The sequence below is a fragment of the Halichoeres trimaculatus genome, unplaced genomic scaffold, assembly GCF_033239565.1.
Source record: "Halichoeres trimaculatus isolate MK-OKI-2021-1 unplaced genomic scaffold, fHalTri1.1 fHalTri1_scaffold_10, whole genome shotgun sequence".
Taxonomy (NCBI): Eukaryota; Metazoa; Chordata; class Actinopteri; order Labriformes; family Labridae; genus Halichoeres; species Halichoeres trimaculatus.
The window spans coordinates 24,298,594-24,311,304 of record NW_027437187.1 but is presented as its reverse complement, the minus strand read 5'-3'; the positions used below and the strand labels follow the sequence as shown (position 1 = coordinate 24,311,304).

At 43.0% G+C, this 12,711-nt stretch overlaps 2 protein-coding genes across 3 annotated transcripts; one reads left to right on the top strand and one right to left on the bottom strand.

The window, feature by feature from the left end:
• Window positions 1-2,195: 2,195 nt before the first annotated feature.
• bhlhe41 (basic helix-loop-helix family, member e41) lies at window positions 2,196-5,062 on the bottom strand. 2 transcript variants are annotated; one of them, XM_074678314.1, is made up of 5 exons: window positions 4,666-5,062; window positions 4,516-4,582; window positions 4,277-4,387; window positions 4,075-4,186; window positions 2,196-3,780 (listed from the first exon to the last, which is right to left on the bottom strand). In XM_074678314.1, exons 1-5 carry the CDS (start codon window positions 4,725-4,727, stop codon window positions 2,834-2,836), a joined length of 1,299 nt encoding a protein of 432 aa, XP_074534415.1. In that variant the 5' UTR covers window positions 4,728-5,062; the 3' UTR covers window positions 2,196-2,833. The 2 variants fall into 2 exon arrangements, with proteins under 2 accessions (XP_074534415.1, XP_074534416.1); XM_074678315.1 differs by having other exon boundaries at window positions 4,277-4,384; window positions 4,666-5,056.
• Window positions 5,063-6,251: 1,189 nt separating this feature from the next.
• Window positions 6,252-12,711, top strand: sspn (sarcospan (Kras oncogene-associated gene)). The gene is made up of 3 exons (XM_074678316.1): window positions 6,252-6,700; window positions 9,128-9,214; window positions 10,980-12,711. The coding sequence occupies exons 1-3, from the start codon at window positions 6,488-6,490 to the stop codon at window positions 11,337-11,339; spliced, it is 660 nt and encodes a 219-aa protein (XP_074534417.1). The 5' UTR covers window positions 6,252-6,487; the 3' UTR covers window positions 11,340-12,711.

Below are 12,711 nucleotides of genomic sequence, written 5' to 3'. Positions count from 1 at the left end.
TTTGTCTCATCTGTTGCTCTTGAAAAATTGTGTTACTTACTTGTTGATGTAAATTTAGGAATTTACTAAGAATGTATTTAAGCTGCTGATATCACCAAGAATTGTGCATCATGTGCTCCAGCTATGGTTGATTGCAGGTGAAAAAAGCTTTGTGCCAAGCCTTTCACCAGTAGATGGAGACACTTACTCAGGATTGGGAAACACTGACACATTATGTCTGGAAAAGTTTAAAGGCATAACTAACTACAGTAGGATGAAATAATAACCAATGTGGCATTTAAGTCTTCATTAGAGAGGAGGATGTTTTTTGTTTTGTTTTTTTAAAAAGTGCAGGCATTCATTTGCACTCACTTTAAAGCTCCTGTAACTGCTGGATGGCGACACTTGTTGTAAGCTCAATTAAGGGATATAATGTAAATATTTTCTGTTAACGTGAAGGACTTTGGTCTTCTACTACACTGATTTTCTGCTGCACTATAAGGTAGCTTTTGTTTTCTTCCCAAAGTCTTGGCTTTAATAAATGAGTTCCATTGTTGCCTGGAAAGCACAAAGTCATACTCTTCTGAAATCATTCATAAAGATTAAAGAAGAATATAGAAGTGAACCAGCAACAAAGGCTGGATTTGATCCTGCTTAAAGCTTTTGACAAGTGGGAGGGAGAACCCTTGTTTTTCATCCGCCTGTACAGACTGAGGGTAATCTCACTTCATCATCCTTTTATCACATGGCATTTGTTTAAAGCCTTGGCATACTGTACATTCCTCAGCAGTGACCTGTCAGCTGATCAAAGTCTTTGTAGCAGTATTTTCATCTACTGGACCTCCAGCTTCTTTCATCCAGTGAGGAAATACGCAATGCTCTATACTGACCTGTTTGACCAGTGTATGCATAACCTAGCATTACTGTGTTTCCCATTACCTAAAAATGCCTGGGGCAGCTTACGAGTTGTAAGACTATCATAAACATTCCCTTAAGCTCTCCTGCATTATTCAACAAGAGACACTCAACAGATTGTGTTAAAGAAAAAGCGTGCAATGTTTAGTTTTGATATTTATTTTACAACTCATCAGCAATAATTTAGAACAGCATATGTGTAAAGCATTAACGAAATGTGCAACAGTTGCTCAGTTAAATCTTTAAAAAAATCCTTAGACTTCTACAGCATTGACATAGACATGTACTCTTTATGGTATATTCACAAAAAAAAACCTATATACAGACGCACATGCCACTTCATAGCACAGTTGAAAACGAATTTGAGGCAAAAAACCAGCAGAAGAAATCTACAAAAGCAATGTCATGTATGCAAAATACAATGAAAATCATCTTTTTTTGTCAGTCACATGTAAAAGCCGAACAACACGACACTTGCAGGAATTAGTCTCTCAGAAAACAGGCTGAGATATAAAGTTAGAGGTCCTAAAACGGCAATGCTAATACTCTGATGGTCACATGACCGCAACTTCTTTCCCACCTTTGTCAAAGTTCAAAGAGGTTTTACATAACACAGAAAGACGAACAGTCTGAAGATGTTGTCGGAACTGATGGGAATTTCAGAAAAAACTAACTTTGAAAGAGCTTGAAATAAGCAGTTCAGTTAGTTCAGGGCCTTAACTTGAGCACTGCTTCACTTTCAAAGCATGTGGTATCAGCTTTCTCTGTTGTAGTGAAATCATCTTATTTCAAGACAGCTAAACACAACAAAAAAGTTCAAAGAGAACTACAGTGAAGGACTTCTTTAAAGGACAAAGTGACTGGTGGGGAAGAAGAAAAGAGCAGAAAAAGTGCACTTTACGTCTCAAAGAGTAAAGATCATCCTACATACAAACTTTAACAGCTGGGAAAATACAGGTACATTCAATATCAAAGATCTGTAAGGTGCTATCCTACAATGCTTCTTCCTGGAGGTGCAGGAGTCTCAGGTCACTTCACTTCTGTGCTGGATGCTGCATTCAAGGGACACATAATGTGCTGGTCCAACAGCCCCTTTTCAATGCAGGGTTTCTACTTTCCATAACTTCAAATAACTTTAATGATTGTTTTTATTTTTCACTTCCAAACATGACTGAACAAGTAAAGGGAACCAGAGAAAACTCAGGCAACAGGAAAGTACCTCTTCCATACTTTCTTTGTCATAAATGCGTTATGGTATTGGTGTATGATTTTCTTTTTTAAGTGTATGTGGTATCTGTGTGTGTGTGTGTGTGTGTGTGTGTGTGTGTGTGTGTGTGTGTGTGTGTGTGTGTGTGTGTGTGTGCGTGTGTGTGCGTGTGTTTGTGTGTGTGTGTGTGTGTGTGTGTGTGTGTGTGTGTGTGTGTGCTGGGAGGATACAATTCATTTCTTTTCAGGGTGACAGTAATGTGCCCCCCTATGGGGATGAGGTATCGTGGGCGTTGCACTCCATTTAAAGGCCCAGTTAGTGCACATTTACATGTTCATGAATCAGCATGTATATTTACAGAGTTAGCCAGGCTTTTAACAACATTGGCTGAGGTCAGTTGCAACGTCATACATCCAAAGAGGCTCGCTGATTGGGAAACTGTTGTAGTTCTCAAAGTTTTGGCACCAATGCTGCCATTTCAAAATATTTTTTATCAAAGAGGATAAAAAACTGACCCTGGCACGACACAGCCGTGTTGATGTCAATCACTGTCGCTAAGCATTAAGCTTGATTAAACTAGCGTGAGTGCAAAAGGCACGCGCCGTCACAACTGTCCCCTTCGCCAAGATTTTGTACATAAGAAACTCCTCAATGACCTCGTTTAAGCCTAATTTTAAAAAATAAGATACATAAACTCCTCGGCAGAACGCACAGGAAAGTAACACAGACAAATTAGCTCGTCGAAGAAGCAGAAAGCTGATCATGTGGGCCGCTGTTGCTCTCCTGGGACGTATCAGCTACGTCATCCTCCCCGCCGTCACTCGCGGGACTTTCCTCGCGCTCCTCAGGTGAGCCAGTCTCAGCCTCGCGTGACTCGTCGCTGTCTGGAGTGAGGGAGTCCTTGGACTGAGAGGAGGCTCCAAAGTGCGCAGACAAGCCGGGAAAAGCGGCAGCTGCAGCGGCAGCCGCCGCTGCTGACGCGTGTGCGGGGTAAAGCCAAGGGAAAGGGGAGGCGAGAGCGGCAGCCGCGGGATACATATACTTCTCAATGTTGCTTTTGTCGAAAAAAGGCATATAAGAAGCCGCAGCAGAGGGGTTTATGAAGTAGAAAGGCATGCAAATAGGTGGCTGCTGTCCCACATTGCTTATTCCCATCAGTGAGTTCATAAACGCCAGGTCAGGTCTAGTGGGGTCCGTTGCACTTAGCCCACTACCTGGCCAGTTCATCTTTGGTTTCTTGGCAGCGCGATCATCTCCAAACTCCTGCTTGATTTTCACCGCTTTGTGTCCCTGCTGCGCCTTGTTGCGCTCACATTCTTTGTCCTTAGCCTCACTCTTTTCTGCCTCCCCTCCGTATCCACTGTCCGTGTCCGTGTCATTCTCGTTAAGCTCCCCGCCCTGGGTCCTCTGGATAACCGGGACGCAGTTCGCTTGGCTGTCTGCTTTCTGTCCGTCCTGAGAGTCCCCGGCGGGGAGCTGGTGCTGGAGCGGAGACGCGCCAGGCTGGAATTGCGCCAGCACCTTGTGAAGGTGGCCGATGAGTTGCGCGCACCTCTGCTCTCTTGTCGTCCAGTTCTCAAACTGACTCAGGTACTGCAGGACCTCTTTGGCACAGGCCTGGAACCCAGAGTGGAACGCATCCAGATCTGCATGAATGGAAGATTTCATCGACCGGTCCCCTGAGAAGCAAAAGTGCAAAAAATAAACAGATTATCATCCTGTTTGTCATTCACAATAAACCAGCCAACCATAATAGTATTCCTACATTTCTGTAGTGGTTGGCAAAATGCGCATTATAATCTATGCCTTGTGTCTTTATTCATTAAGATTTTCTTCCATTTTAAACACAGACTTTCTCAAAAGTTTTCTGTAATCAAAGCAAATACAAGTGGCAACACAACCTCGGATAGAAATACTATAAATAGCAGTTTCAAACTAAACTCTGATATTACGCTTATGTTAGTTCATCTTACCATTCTGCAGAGCGACGATCTTCTGGTGCTGCTGCTCGGTGACAGCAGTCAGTGCGTTCAGATGTTTCAGTGTTAACTCCAAGACAACTGCTTTCTCCAAATGTCCGAGCGTCTATAATGAAAAGCAAGAAGTTTATAAGGTTTCTGTCCTAAAGAACCAGGCTTCCTGCGCAGGTTACTCATAGGGTGGCCATACTCGTACCGAAAGCTTTAGATGTTCGGGTAACAAGTCCTTCAGCTGGCCAATACATTCGTTGATTCTGTCCCTCCTCTTCTTCTCTATCAACCGGTGAGGTAACTTGTATGCGTCCTGCTAGTACAAACAAGTGCTTTCACTTAAATGAGCGCGAAAAGTTACATTACTTTAAACGAGCAGTTTGAATCTCTTGGAAACAAATTGCTGTTTAATCAAAATATGAATAATATAGATGTAACTCTCACCTTGCCACCATCCTCTCGTTTTATTCCTCTTTTGGATTTGCACATGTACAGAGAGGGATAGTCCACCCTAAAGGAAGAGAAAAGTGCAAAAGGTGAGCATAAGAGTGTATTATGGATAGTTTGACAGAGTTTACAGAAAGCGACACTCACCCCAAGAAATCCGCGTGCTCCATGAACTGTCTGTCCTGTATATGCGGTATTCTTTCATCCATCACTTCTATCAGTCTGCGCCTGTCCTCTCCTCAGCCTCTTTGGGGAACGTTTGTTATTCCGCGACCCACAGACGGACGGACGGCTGGGGGAGATGATGCACAGTGCGTGTCCTCCGGTGGAGCTGAGCTTCACACTGATGTCTGGAGTTCCCTGAGCTGCCACTTCGCAAAGCCGTCAGTGCTGTGGTTAGAGCGCACGCGCGCCTCCGGTAGGGAACAGCTTCCGACTCACGTGTAGCATGCACCAGCACAAAGTCTGGTAATTAGACCTTCTGTGCATTATAGCAGCTAGCGTCGCTGTTCCTGTAGTGATCAAGTCCAAACATTTTCGACCTGGTTGCTGAAACGTGATTCACGAGCAAATTGTGGCGGGGTTGAAAGACACAACAGACGTGAGAAGAGAGTCTGATTCATCTTATTCAGCATACTTTTTTCGCTCGTAAACTCTGCAACTCGAGCCTTTGTCTGTGTCACCATCTTATATGACTTTAAATGAATAAATGGCAGAAAGCACTGCAGTCACAGACAAGACAGGCTTTAAAAGCCCCTATATTTATATTTTTTATATTCTTATTGAAAAAAAACTTTTTCGCTGTTTATCAAAATGAGACGACTTGAAACATATTTACTCCAAAACCACGAGGTTAGATTAATGCAAACCTGATCTGAGAACACAAGTTTAATTGCGAAACACCGCATAAACACGGGATCCCTTTGAAATACTCAAGGTGTGCGCGCGTGCACACCGCGTGTGATCGTGCGACTCACGCACTCGGCGTTGTTGGCCTGAGCAGGGCAGGGTTACCTATTCACACATCTCCAGCCGCTCAGAGCTGCGTTGTCAGTAACCATGGCATCGGCCCAGCTGTGTGCTCAGACACGTGCGTCGCATTTCTTTATTAACCTCCGCATGGGTGCTGCTGCTTTCATCCCAGCCTCTGTTTTGATAATAAACTACTGACACCAGACAAGGTGTTGACATTGACTCTTTGTGAGATCTGTGCTTTGAATGAGAAATCAAGTAATAGGGTTTTCATTTATTATGGGATAGATAGAAAAAAGGCACAACTTCACATTAGATAATTCTCACACATTAGGAAAGTTTTTCAAAGACTTCAAGAGGCTAATCTGACTGTCAGCGACACCTGCTCCTCTCTTGTGAGCATTAAAGCTCTCAGAAACAGTAAAATCTGAGCCCCTGTAATGCCCTCACATGCCTTATGATCACATTACTTCTTCCTGTTAGTCATGTGACTGTCTCTGGCTGGCAGCATATGGCTCTCTTGTGTAACAGTGTTGACAAAGAATGATCCAATCACTCCGGCTCCCAAATGAGGTGTGACCTCCTCTATGCTGGCTTTTCATTAACTCATACCTGCTTCTTCACCTCTATGCTTACTCTTTTTATGCTTTACACAGCCAAAAGTGAAATCATGTCACTGTCGTAAGTTGGAATCCCCCCTTTGTGTCTGCTTGCCCCCTTTCCCTCCTCTTCCTTTCCTCCACACTATGCTGCCTGCTCTATATGTGGCACTGGAGCTGCTTTAGGAATCCGGTCCAAATGTTTTCCATATTAGTTCAGAGGCGTCTCTGTTTCCAAATAGCAGCCGAGCAGGGCTTATGGTGAGGGGAAGGCTTTGGCAAGGAGGGGGAAAGGACAGGGAGAGAGGCAGACAGCAGACAGACTGATCCACCCCAAACACTGCTACAGTAAAAGTTGAGCGAACAAACAGGGAGTGAGTGCTCAGACAGAAGGAGAAATGGGGCAGAAAGATAAGAAGGAGAACAAGAAGAGGAGAGATGAAAGCCCAGCGCCAGAGGATGGCGAAAAGTGCAGGTTTTGTCGCTTCCCTCTGCTCGTCGCCCTGCTCCAGCTGCTGTTGGGGGTGTCCGTCACAGCCGTGGCCTTCCTCATGTTGGCCATCAGCCCCTCACTCTTGGCCAGAGAGACGCCACACTGGGCTGGGATCATTGTAAGCTGGGTCCTTACACTATAACAACAGCAGGTTTGCATGGAGCCTGAGACTGAAACTTCTGCATGACCCTCAGATATAACCCTCAGTGTGTTGTTCATCGCCAACATAGTGCATGTCAACACCGGCCTTTGACTCACCTGCTACACCAAGACAGCCTTGCCCTAACAAACCATCTCAGGCCTGTTTACATCTAGACCTGTGTTATTGGTATGTCCAAGGATACCTCAGAGTCTGTCTGATGAGACAAGGCAGCCCACCCAGCATGCCACACACCAGCTTGACCCCTGAGCTTTTTGAAGCATCTTGATACCTGGTTATTTTTACCTGCTTGATGTGCACATTGTGCATCGTGGACTCGTGCTGTTTTGACCTGCACACAAACTCACAAAAAACAAACAATGCAGAGTTCAATGTAAATTGCACGCTTTTATAAGGTTAGTAGGTAAGCCCTGCTGATTAATGAGCAGGCCCAGGTGTCATGAGCTATTTGGTGTTTAAAAGAGGGGATGTGATGACAGGACTGACAGCTCTCACAGCATTCTTTACTGGTTTTAGCTGAGCAGTGGAAAAACAATAAGAGAAACACAAGAGTCTTAAGCCGCGTTTCCACCAAGCAGTCCGGGTCGGTTCGTCTCGGTACGGTGCGCTTTTAGCGGCGTTTCCACACACTCATCCCGGGACGGATCCCTAAAAACCGAGACGAGCCGTCCCACTTTTTTGGGACCCTTTCGTATGGGTGCCAGAGTGAACCGATCCGCTCTCGGGAGGTGGAGCAACACACTGCAGACCGTTGATTGGTCAAAAGAATCGTCACTCACCCCGACAGCGGCTGCATTTCTCCTGGCGCACACAGACTTCTCTGAAACGAAGCTTGATTGCACTTTGTAACAGAGAGTTACATGAAAATCACAGAGAGGACGAAATGCTGCATGTCTTCCATCCGTGCTCTTTGTTTACTGTGTCGCGTTTTCTTCTTTGTTGGATTTAATAGCGGGGTAAGCTGCTACGGCGTCGCGCTATTGTTTAACAGCTGCGGCTTCCGGCATGCGGCTTACACGCCGCCCACCACGAGAGGGTACAGTTTGCTGTGGAAACGCAAACGGGATCAGACTTAACTGTCCCAAACCGTCCCAAACCGTACTGAACCGACCCGTACTGCTTGGTGGAAACGCAGCTATAGAAATCTTGATAACCACGTGCATCTGTTTCAAACTTAAGTCTTTGTTCCACTGTGGACTGTGCCATCCTGAAGGATCTTTGACATGTTTTAGTGAGTGAAAGTGAGTGTTGTCAGTCATGTGGTTTAACCTGTTAGATGGATTCTGCACATGCTCTTACTCTTTCAGTGCAAAAAGTCAGATATGCATTGCCCTCATTTCTCACAATGGGTCAAAACAGCTATCAATTAATAACCTCGAAATATAAGTTTATGTTAAAGACTGGAGCAACTTAAATAACACAACGCAAGCTCTCATTTCAGCAAGGATCTGAAATGAGAGCTTGTGTGTACGCTGTGTGAGGAGACAGTTAAACACACTGAACCATCACCTGAAGTGTAGGAGATAAAGGAAATGGCAATGTCAGATAATGTCTATAAATAAATTAAATATGAGCTCTGCAAGGAGTTAAAACACCTGATGAAGAGGGAAAAATGAGGCAGTTTGATGATCCGACTTAAGACAAAGATATAACAGTTCAAGTATATTTATCTGACAAGTAATGAAACACTTTAAAGAAAGTTAAGTTGACAGCCGGGGGTGCAGCGATAAAAAGAATGAGAGTCTTCACTTTCTATACACTGAAGCTTTCATCATAGTTTGAAATCAGATTTCCAGGTCACATTTTGGTGATGTGCAGAAAACGTGTTGTTGCTGTTTGTACCCTATCGCAGCCTATCACGGACCTCATCTCCCGCTGAAAAACATCCCTGGACAAGAACATCCCGAGTTAGATCCTCACGAGATTCAGCCCAAGTGAAAAACACTGAGGTCATCGAGAACTTTCCGGAGACTGCTTAAGAACCTGGGAAAAACATTTAAATAAGATGCTGCACGTTAGTCACAAGACTCCAATTGCACTGAAGAGATAGAGTGAGAGCGTGTCTGTGCTGGAGAGAGCGAGGGAGTAATGTAATCAGATGACAGTTTCCTGCTGAATCATGCAATCATTAAACATGGGAGGAAAGCCCTGAAAACCTGTGCACAACACGCTTTTAAGGGACAAAATCATTAACCCTGGGCTGTCTAGAAGCAAAAGCACAAACTGAACATGAAATGTGTTTTTAAAGAACAGCACATTGTAGATTGTCTGCAGAGATATAACAGCAACCTAAAACGGAAAAAGCAGGGGGTTGCATGCTTTGTGAAGTTGATAAACTGTAAATACTTTTTGTCCTGACTATATGACTTATTTTTAATATTTCAGCTGTGTTTGGTCTCCATCGTGGGCTTCATTCTGTACTGTGTCACCTACCTCCCTGATGAGAGGACATCCATGCAATTCATTGGCAAAGTGAGTCTGCACACACTGATACAGAGGTGTAGAAGTTAACAGGGGAACAAGGGAAAATCTTAGTGGCACTACAGTATAAACAGATGTCTAAGGGTATTTTCCAAACAAAGAAGTTTTTGCAGAGAACAATGTTTTACCCACTGATAGAACTGTTCTCAGGCATCTGTAATGGTAAACGCCATACAGAGAAAATTACATTTAATTGCATTCCTGTTTAAAACAGCTCTGTGGGGATTCCTATGAGTGGATGAGCACATCCATTAATGTGACTGGATTGTACAGCTTAATTAGCTCTATGGTACACACAGTTGGAGTTTCAAGGCAATTACAATCCCCCCATCATTGTTTATTACCAGGAGTTAGGTCGTTGGAATCAGTATCCTTGTGCCTTGCTGGAGTGTTCATCCAGTGTCAAATGTACAAATCAGCCATGTGAAGATGTTCAGCTGTGTTTTTGTCCAGGAAGTGCTGATAATGTTCAAACTAATCTCTGCGCAGACTCGTGATGAAAAAAATCATTTCATTTGTCTACATTGTGTGAATTAAAATCCCATCAGACTGTCTGAATCACGGAAATTACAGATTGATCATCATGTTTCTGTAAAATGTTTACAAAGCAGTCGTAGAATATATTAAAAGTTGTATAAGGTGTAATTATTCAAATGACATATATTTCCCGAGTCTTTTTTTACTGGTTTGATACTACTTTATTCTCTCCCACACGGCTGTTGTGGTATCCTTTAAAAGCTGCAGTATCTCTGCCCTGACTTATCTATAAATCAAAAATACTTTATTCATCAGAGACATTAATTCAAACAGCTCAATGATCTCATGGCCTCACTGTAACTATTTTTAAATTAATGGCTTTAAAGTTTATTTATGTATTTCAATTAACCTTGGCAGCAGGCTGGTAATGCTTCACCAGAGTAGAAAATAAGTGGACACTCAAGTGAAATACAACTGTTTGTGTACAGACTATGGCTCCCTCATTACTCTTTTGTATTAATTATTGTATCTAAATGCTTGATCGTCTTTAAAAAGAGAGATCGGTGAGTCTGTAAGTGTATCTTTACAGGTGTTTAAGGGCTCCTCTTGGAGTGTGTGTGGCAACAATTGGAGTGCTGTTTCTTCATGCTTTGGAGGGGTTTAGATCAGCTAAGTAGCGTACTGTACATTATGCTCAGTGAAGTACCTGTTGTTTTCTTATTTTCCTGAAACAATCCATACACCAGATTTCACAGCTGTTCCAAAATTAACATCAATGCTTTTCAAATCAAGCCCTTCTCCTCACTTGCATAATTCCATAAGCAGCATGTAGCTGAGAGCGGAACACACAGGGGAATGAGCTCTCCTGTTATATAAGTGATGGATTAAGATGAAGGTTTAGTGTTATTGAAATTGTGCAGTTGCATAAACAACACAAAGCTTCTGTCACATTTTACAACTGTATTTTTAGACTCTCTGTTCTTCAGAAAACTCACACAGGACCTGCTCTAAAGGTGGGAAGCGGCTGTAGCTGCAGGGTGGATATGTAGTATGCGTGCTAGGAGCTGGGCCAGACTTGTACTGTAGTATCATGGGTAATCTTTTTAACTCGCTATAGGCATTGAGCCAGAACGTCTTTCTCAGCAACAGTCAGCACTCTCAGTTAGTCATGAGACAATACAGTAAAAAAGGAGCTGGATTCCTAGAATCAAAAACACGCTGGTTTATAAAGACTGAAGCTTTCTAATGTGATCCATGACCTTTGACCCTTTCTCTGCAGCTCCTATACTTTATCCTGTGCACAATCGGCCTGGTCATCTCAGTGCTGGTGATAGCGTTTGCAGGACATCACTACACTCAGGCCAGCAGCTTCAGCTGTGAGACAGACGGAGACGACTGCGTCTGCAAACTGGATGAAACCGACCCCATCGCACGCACCTTCACCTACGAAGGTGTGAGCGACTGTCTGGAGATCACTGACACCTTGACACTCTACTTCCTGATCCAGATCGTGCTGAATCTGGCCCAGGCCCTTGTCTGTGCTGTGGGAGCCTTTATCATGTGGAAGCATCGGTACCAGGTCTTTTTCGCTGGCCTGCAGATCGGTTCTCCTTCCTCCCAGCAGTGGCAGAAGGTTTGATGTGTTGATGACAGCGTCGATGGGATGATTCTGATCAGACAGGTCAGGATGGAGGAGGACGCCAGCTGTGTGACTACTCTCTGAAGGACAGGGACATTCGTCTTTTGTGTGTGTGCCTTATGTGTTTTTACTTTGATATCACTTTATAGGAACTTTTGTAGTGGTTCTCTTCTGAAGGCTTTTTGCACAAGTTTTATACATCAAAATAGTACGAGTGCTGTAGACCAACCAGGTGCTGATATTGTAAAAATAACAGGGAAAGATCCAGGCTGTTTTTATTCCATTTATGTTTTGAAATATCTCCTCATTGCTTTACTGAAACATGATATGGTTTAGGGCTGCAGCTATCGAATATTTTAGTATTCAAGTATTCTACTAAAAATCCCATCGATTAATCGAGTAATCGAATAAAATACATTTTTGTTTAGTTAAAGAGCAGTTATTTTTCAAATGAAAAATTTTCTCTTTAAGAAATAGAATTTTCTGATACAGCATGTCAGTAAGAGCACTTGCTTTGGTAGCTCCAAAATCTGTAAAAACACTTAAACACATTTTTTGTGCTTTGTACATCTCATCAAATGTTGCGGACCCAAATGGCACCCGTTTTGTAGAATGACCCATTAGTCTCCAAAATCCAGAAAAGAAGCTAGATTTGTTGCTAGTTGCTATTTTGTAAAAGAGATAGCTTGATGGGTCTGGAAACTCTCTTAATATGGCCTCAGCTCTATTTGAAATACTCTTTGATCTTTTTTAAACGATTAAATTAAATTAAACGATTCCACGGAGGAGGAAGGCGGAGAAAATTACTCAAGTATTTTTTGTATTCGAGTACCTCGAATCATTCGAGGAATCGTTTCAGCTCTAATATGGTTCCCGACAAATTTAAAAGCACAACAGATTATTATGTTAATATTTAAACAGAACGTAGGTTTTGGTGGCAGATTGGATCTCTGTTTTTGAAATATGGTTTGTAAATGTCAAGTGGCACTCGTTTGTCACAATAAAATAGCTATTTTTGGTCTAAATGTCAAAAAAATTAAATACAGTATGGCATTCTTTCAATCCTGATATCATGGAAATGGTTAAGAAGTCTACCTGGTTTATTGTTTTGCGTTCAGTTTATCAGATAATGCAGGTGTTTTAGTTAAGTTTTATTACAATATACAGGGAACTTGTGCAGCTCATCCAAATTCCCCGTTAATACTCCAGTTTTATAACCTTTATATTGAAGTGTTCCAACAGTAGAAGAACTTTTTGGTCCGAAGGCGCTTCATGAGACGTGATCCAAGCTGAACTGGGCTGTGGCTGTGTGAAAGTGGAAGCCAGGCCAGTAGCCAGCATGACTCAAACAGCCTGTAGGAGTCAAACTACT

Excerpts from the sequence above, each read along its gene's own strand:
- bhlhe41 (XM_074678314.1), bottom strand. The coding sequence starts at position 4,727 with ATGGATGAAAGAATACCGCATATACAGGACAGACAGTTCATGGAGCAC. Across the intron at positions 4,388-4,515 it reads AACGAGAGGATGGTGGCAAG|CAGGACGCATACAAGTTACC; the intron begins GTGAGAGTTACA and ends TGTTTGTACTAG. Across the intron at positions 3,781-4,074 it reads GATCGTCGCTCTGCAGAATG|GGGACCGGTCGATGAAATCT; the intron begins GTAAGATGAACT and ends TTTGCTTCTCAG.
- sspn (XM_074678316.1), top strand. The coding sequence starts at position 6,488 with ATGGGGCAGAAAGATAAGAAGGAGAACAAGAAGAGGAGAGATGAAAGC. Across the intron at positions 6,701-9,127 it reads CACACTGGGCTGGGATCATT|CTGTGTTTGGTCTCCATCGT; the intron begins GTAAGCTGGGTC and ends TTAATATTTCAG. Across the intron at positions 9,215-10,979 it reads CCATGCAATTCATTGGCAAA|CTCCTATACTTTATCCTGTG; the intron begins GTGAGTCTGCAC and ends CTTTCTCTGCAG.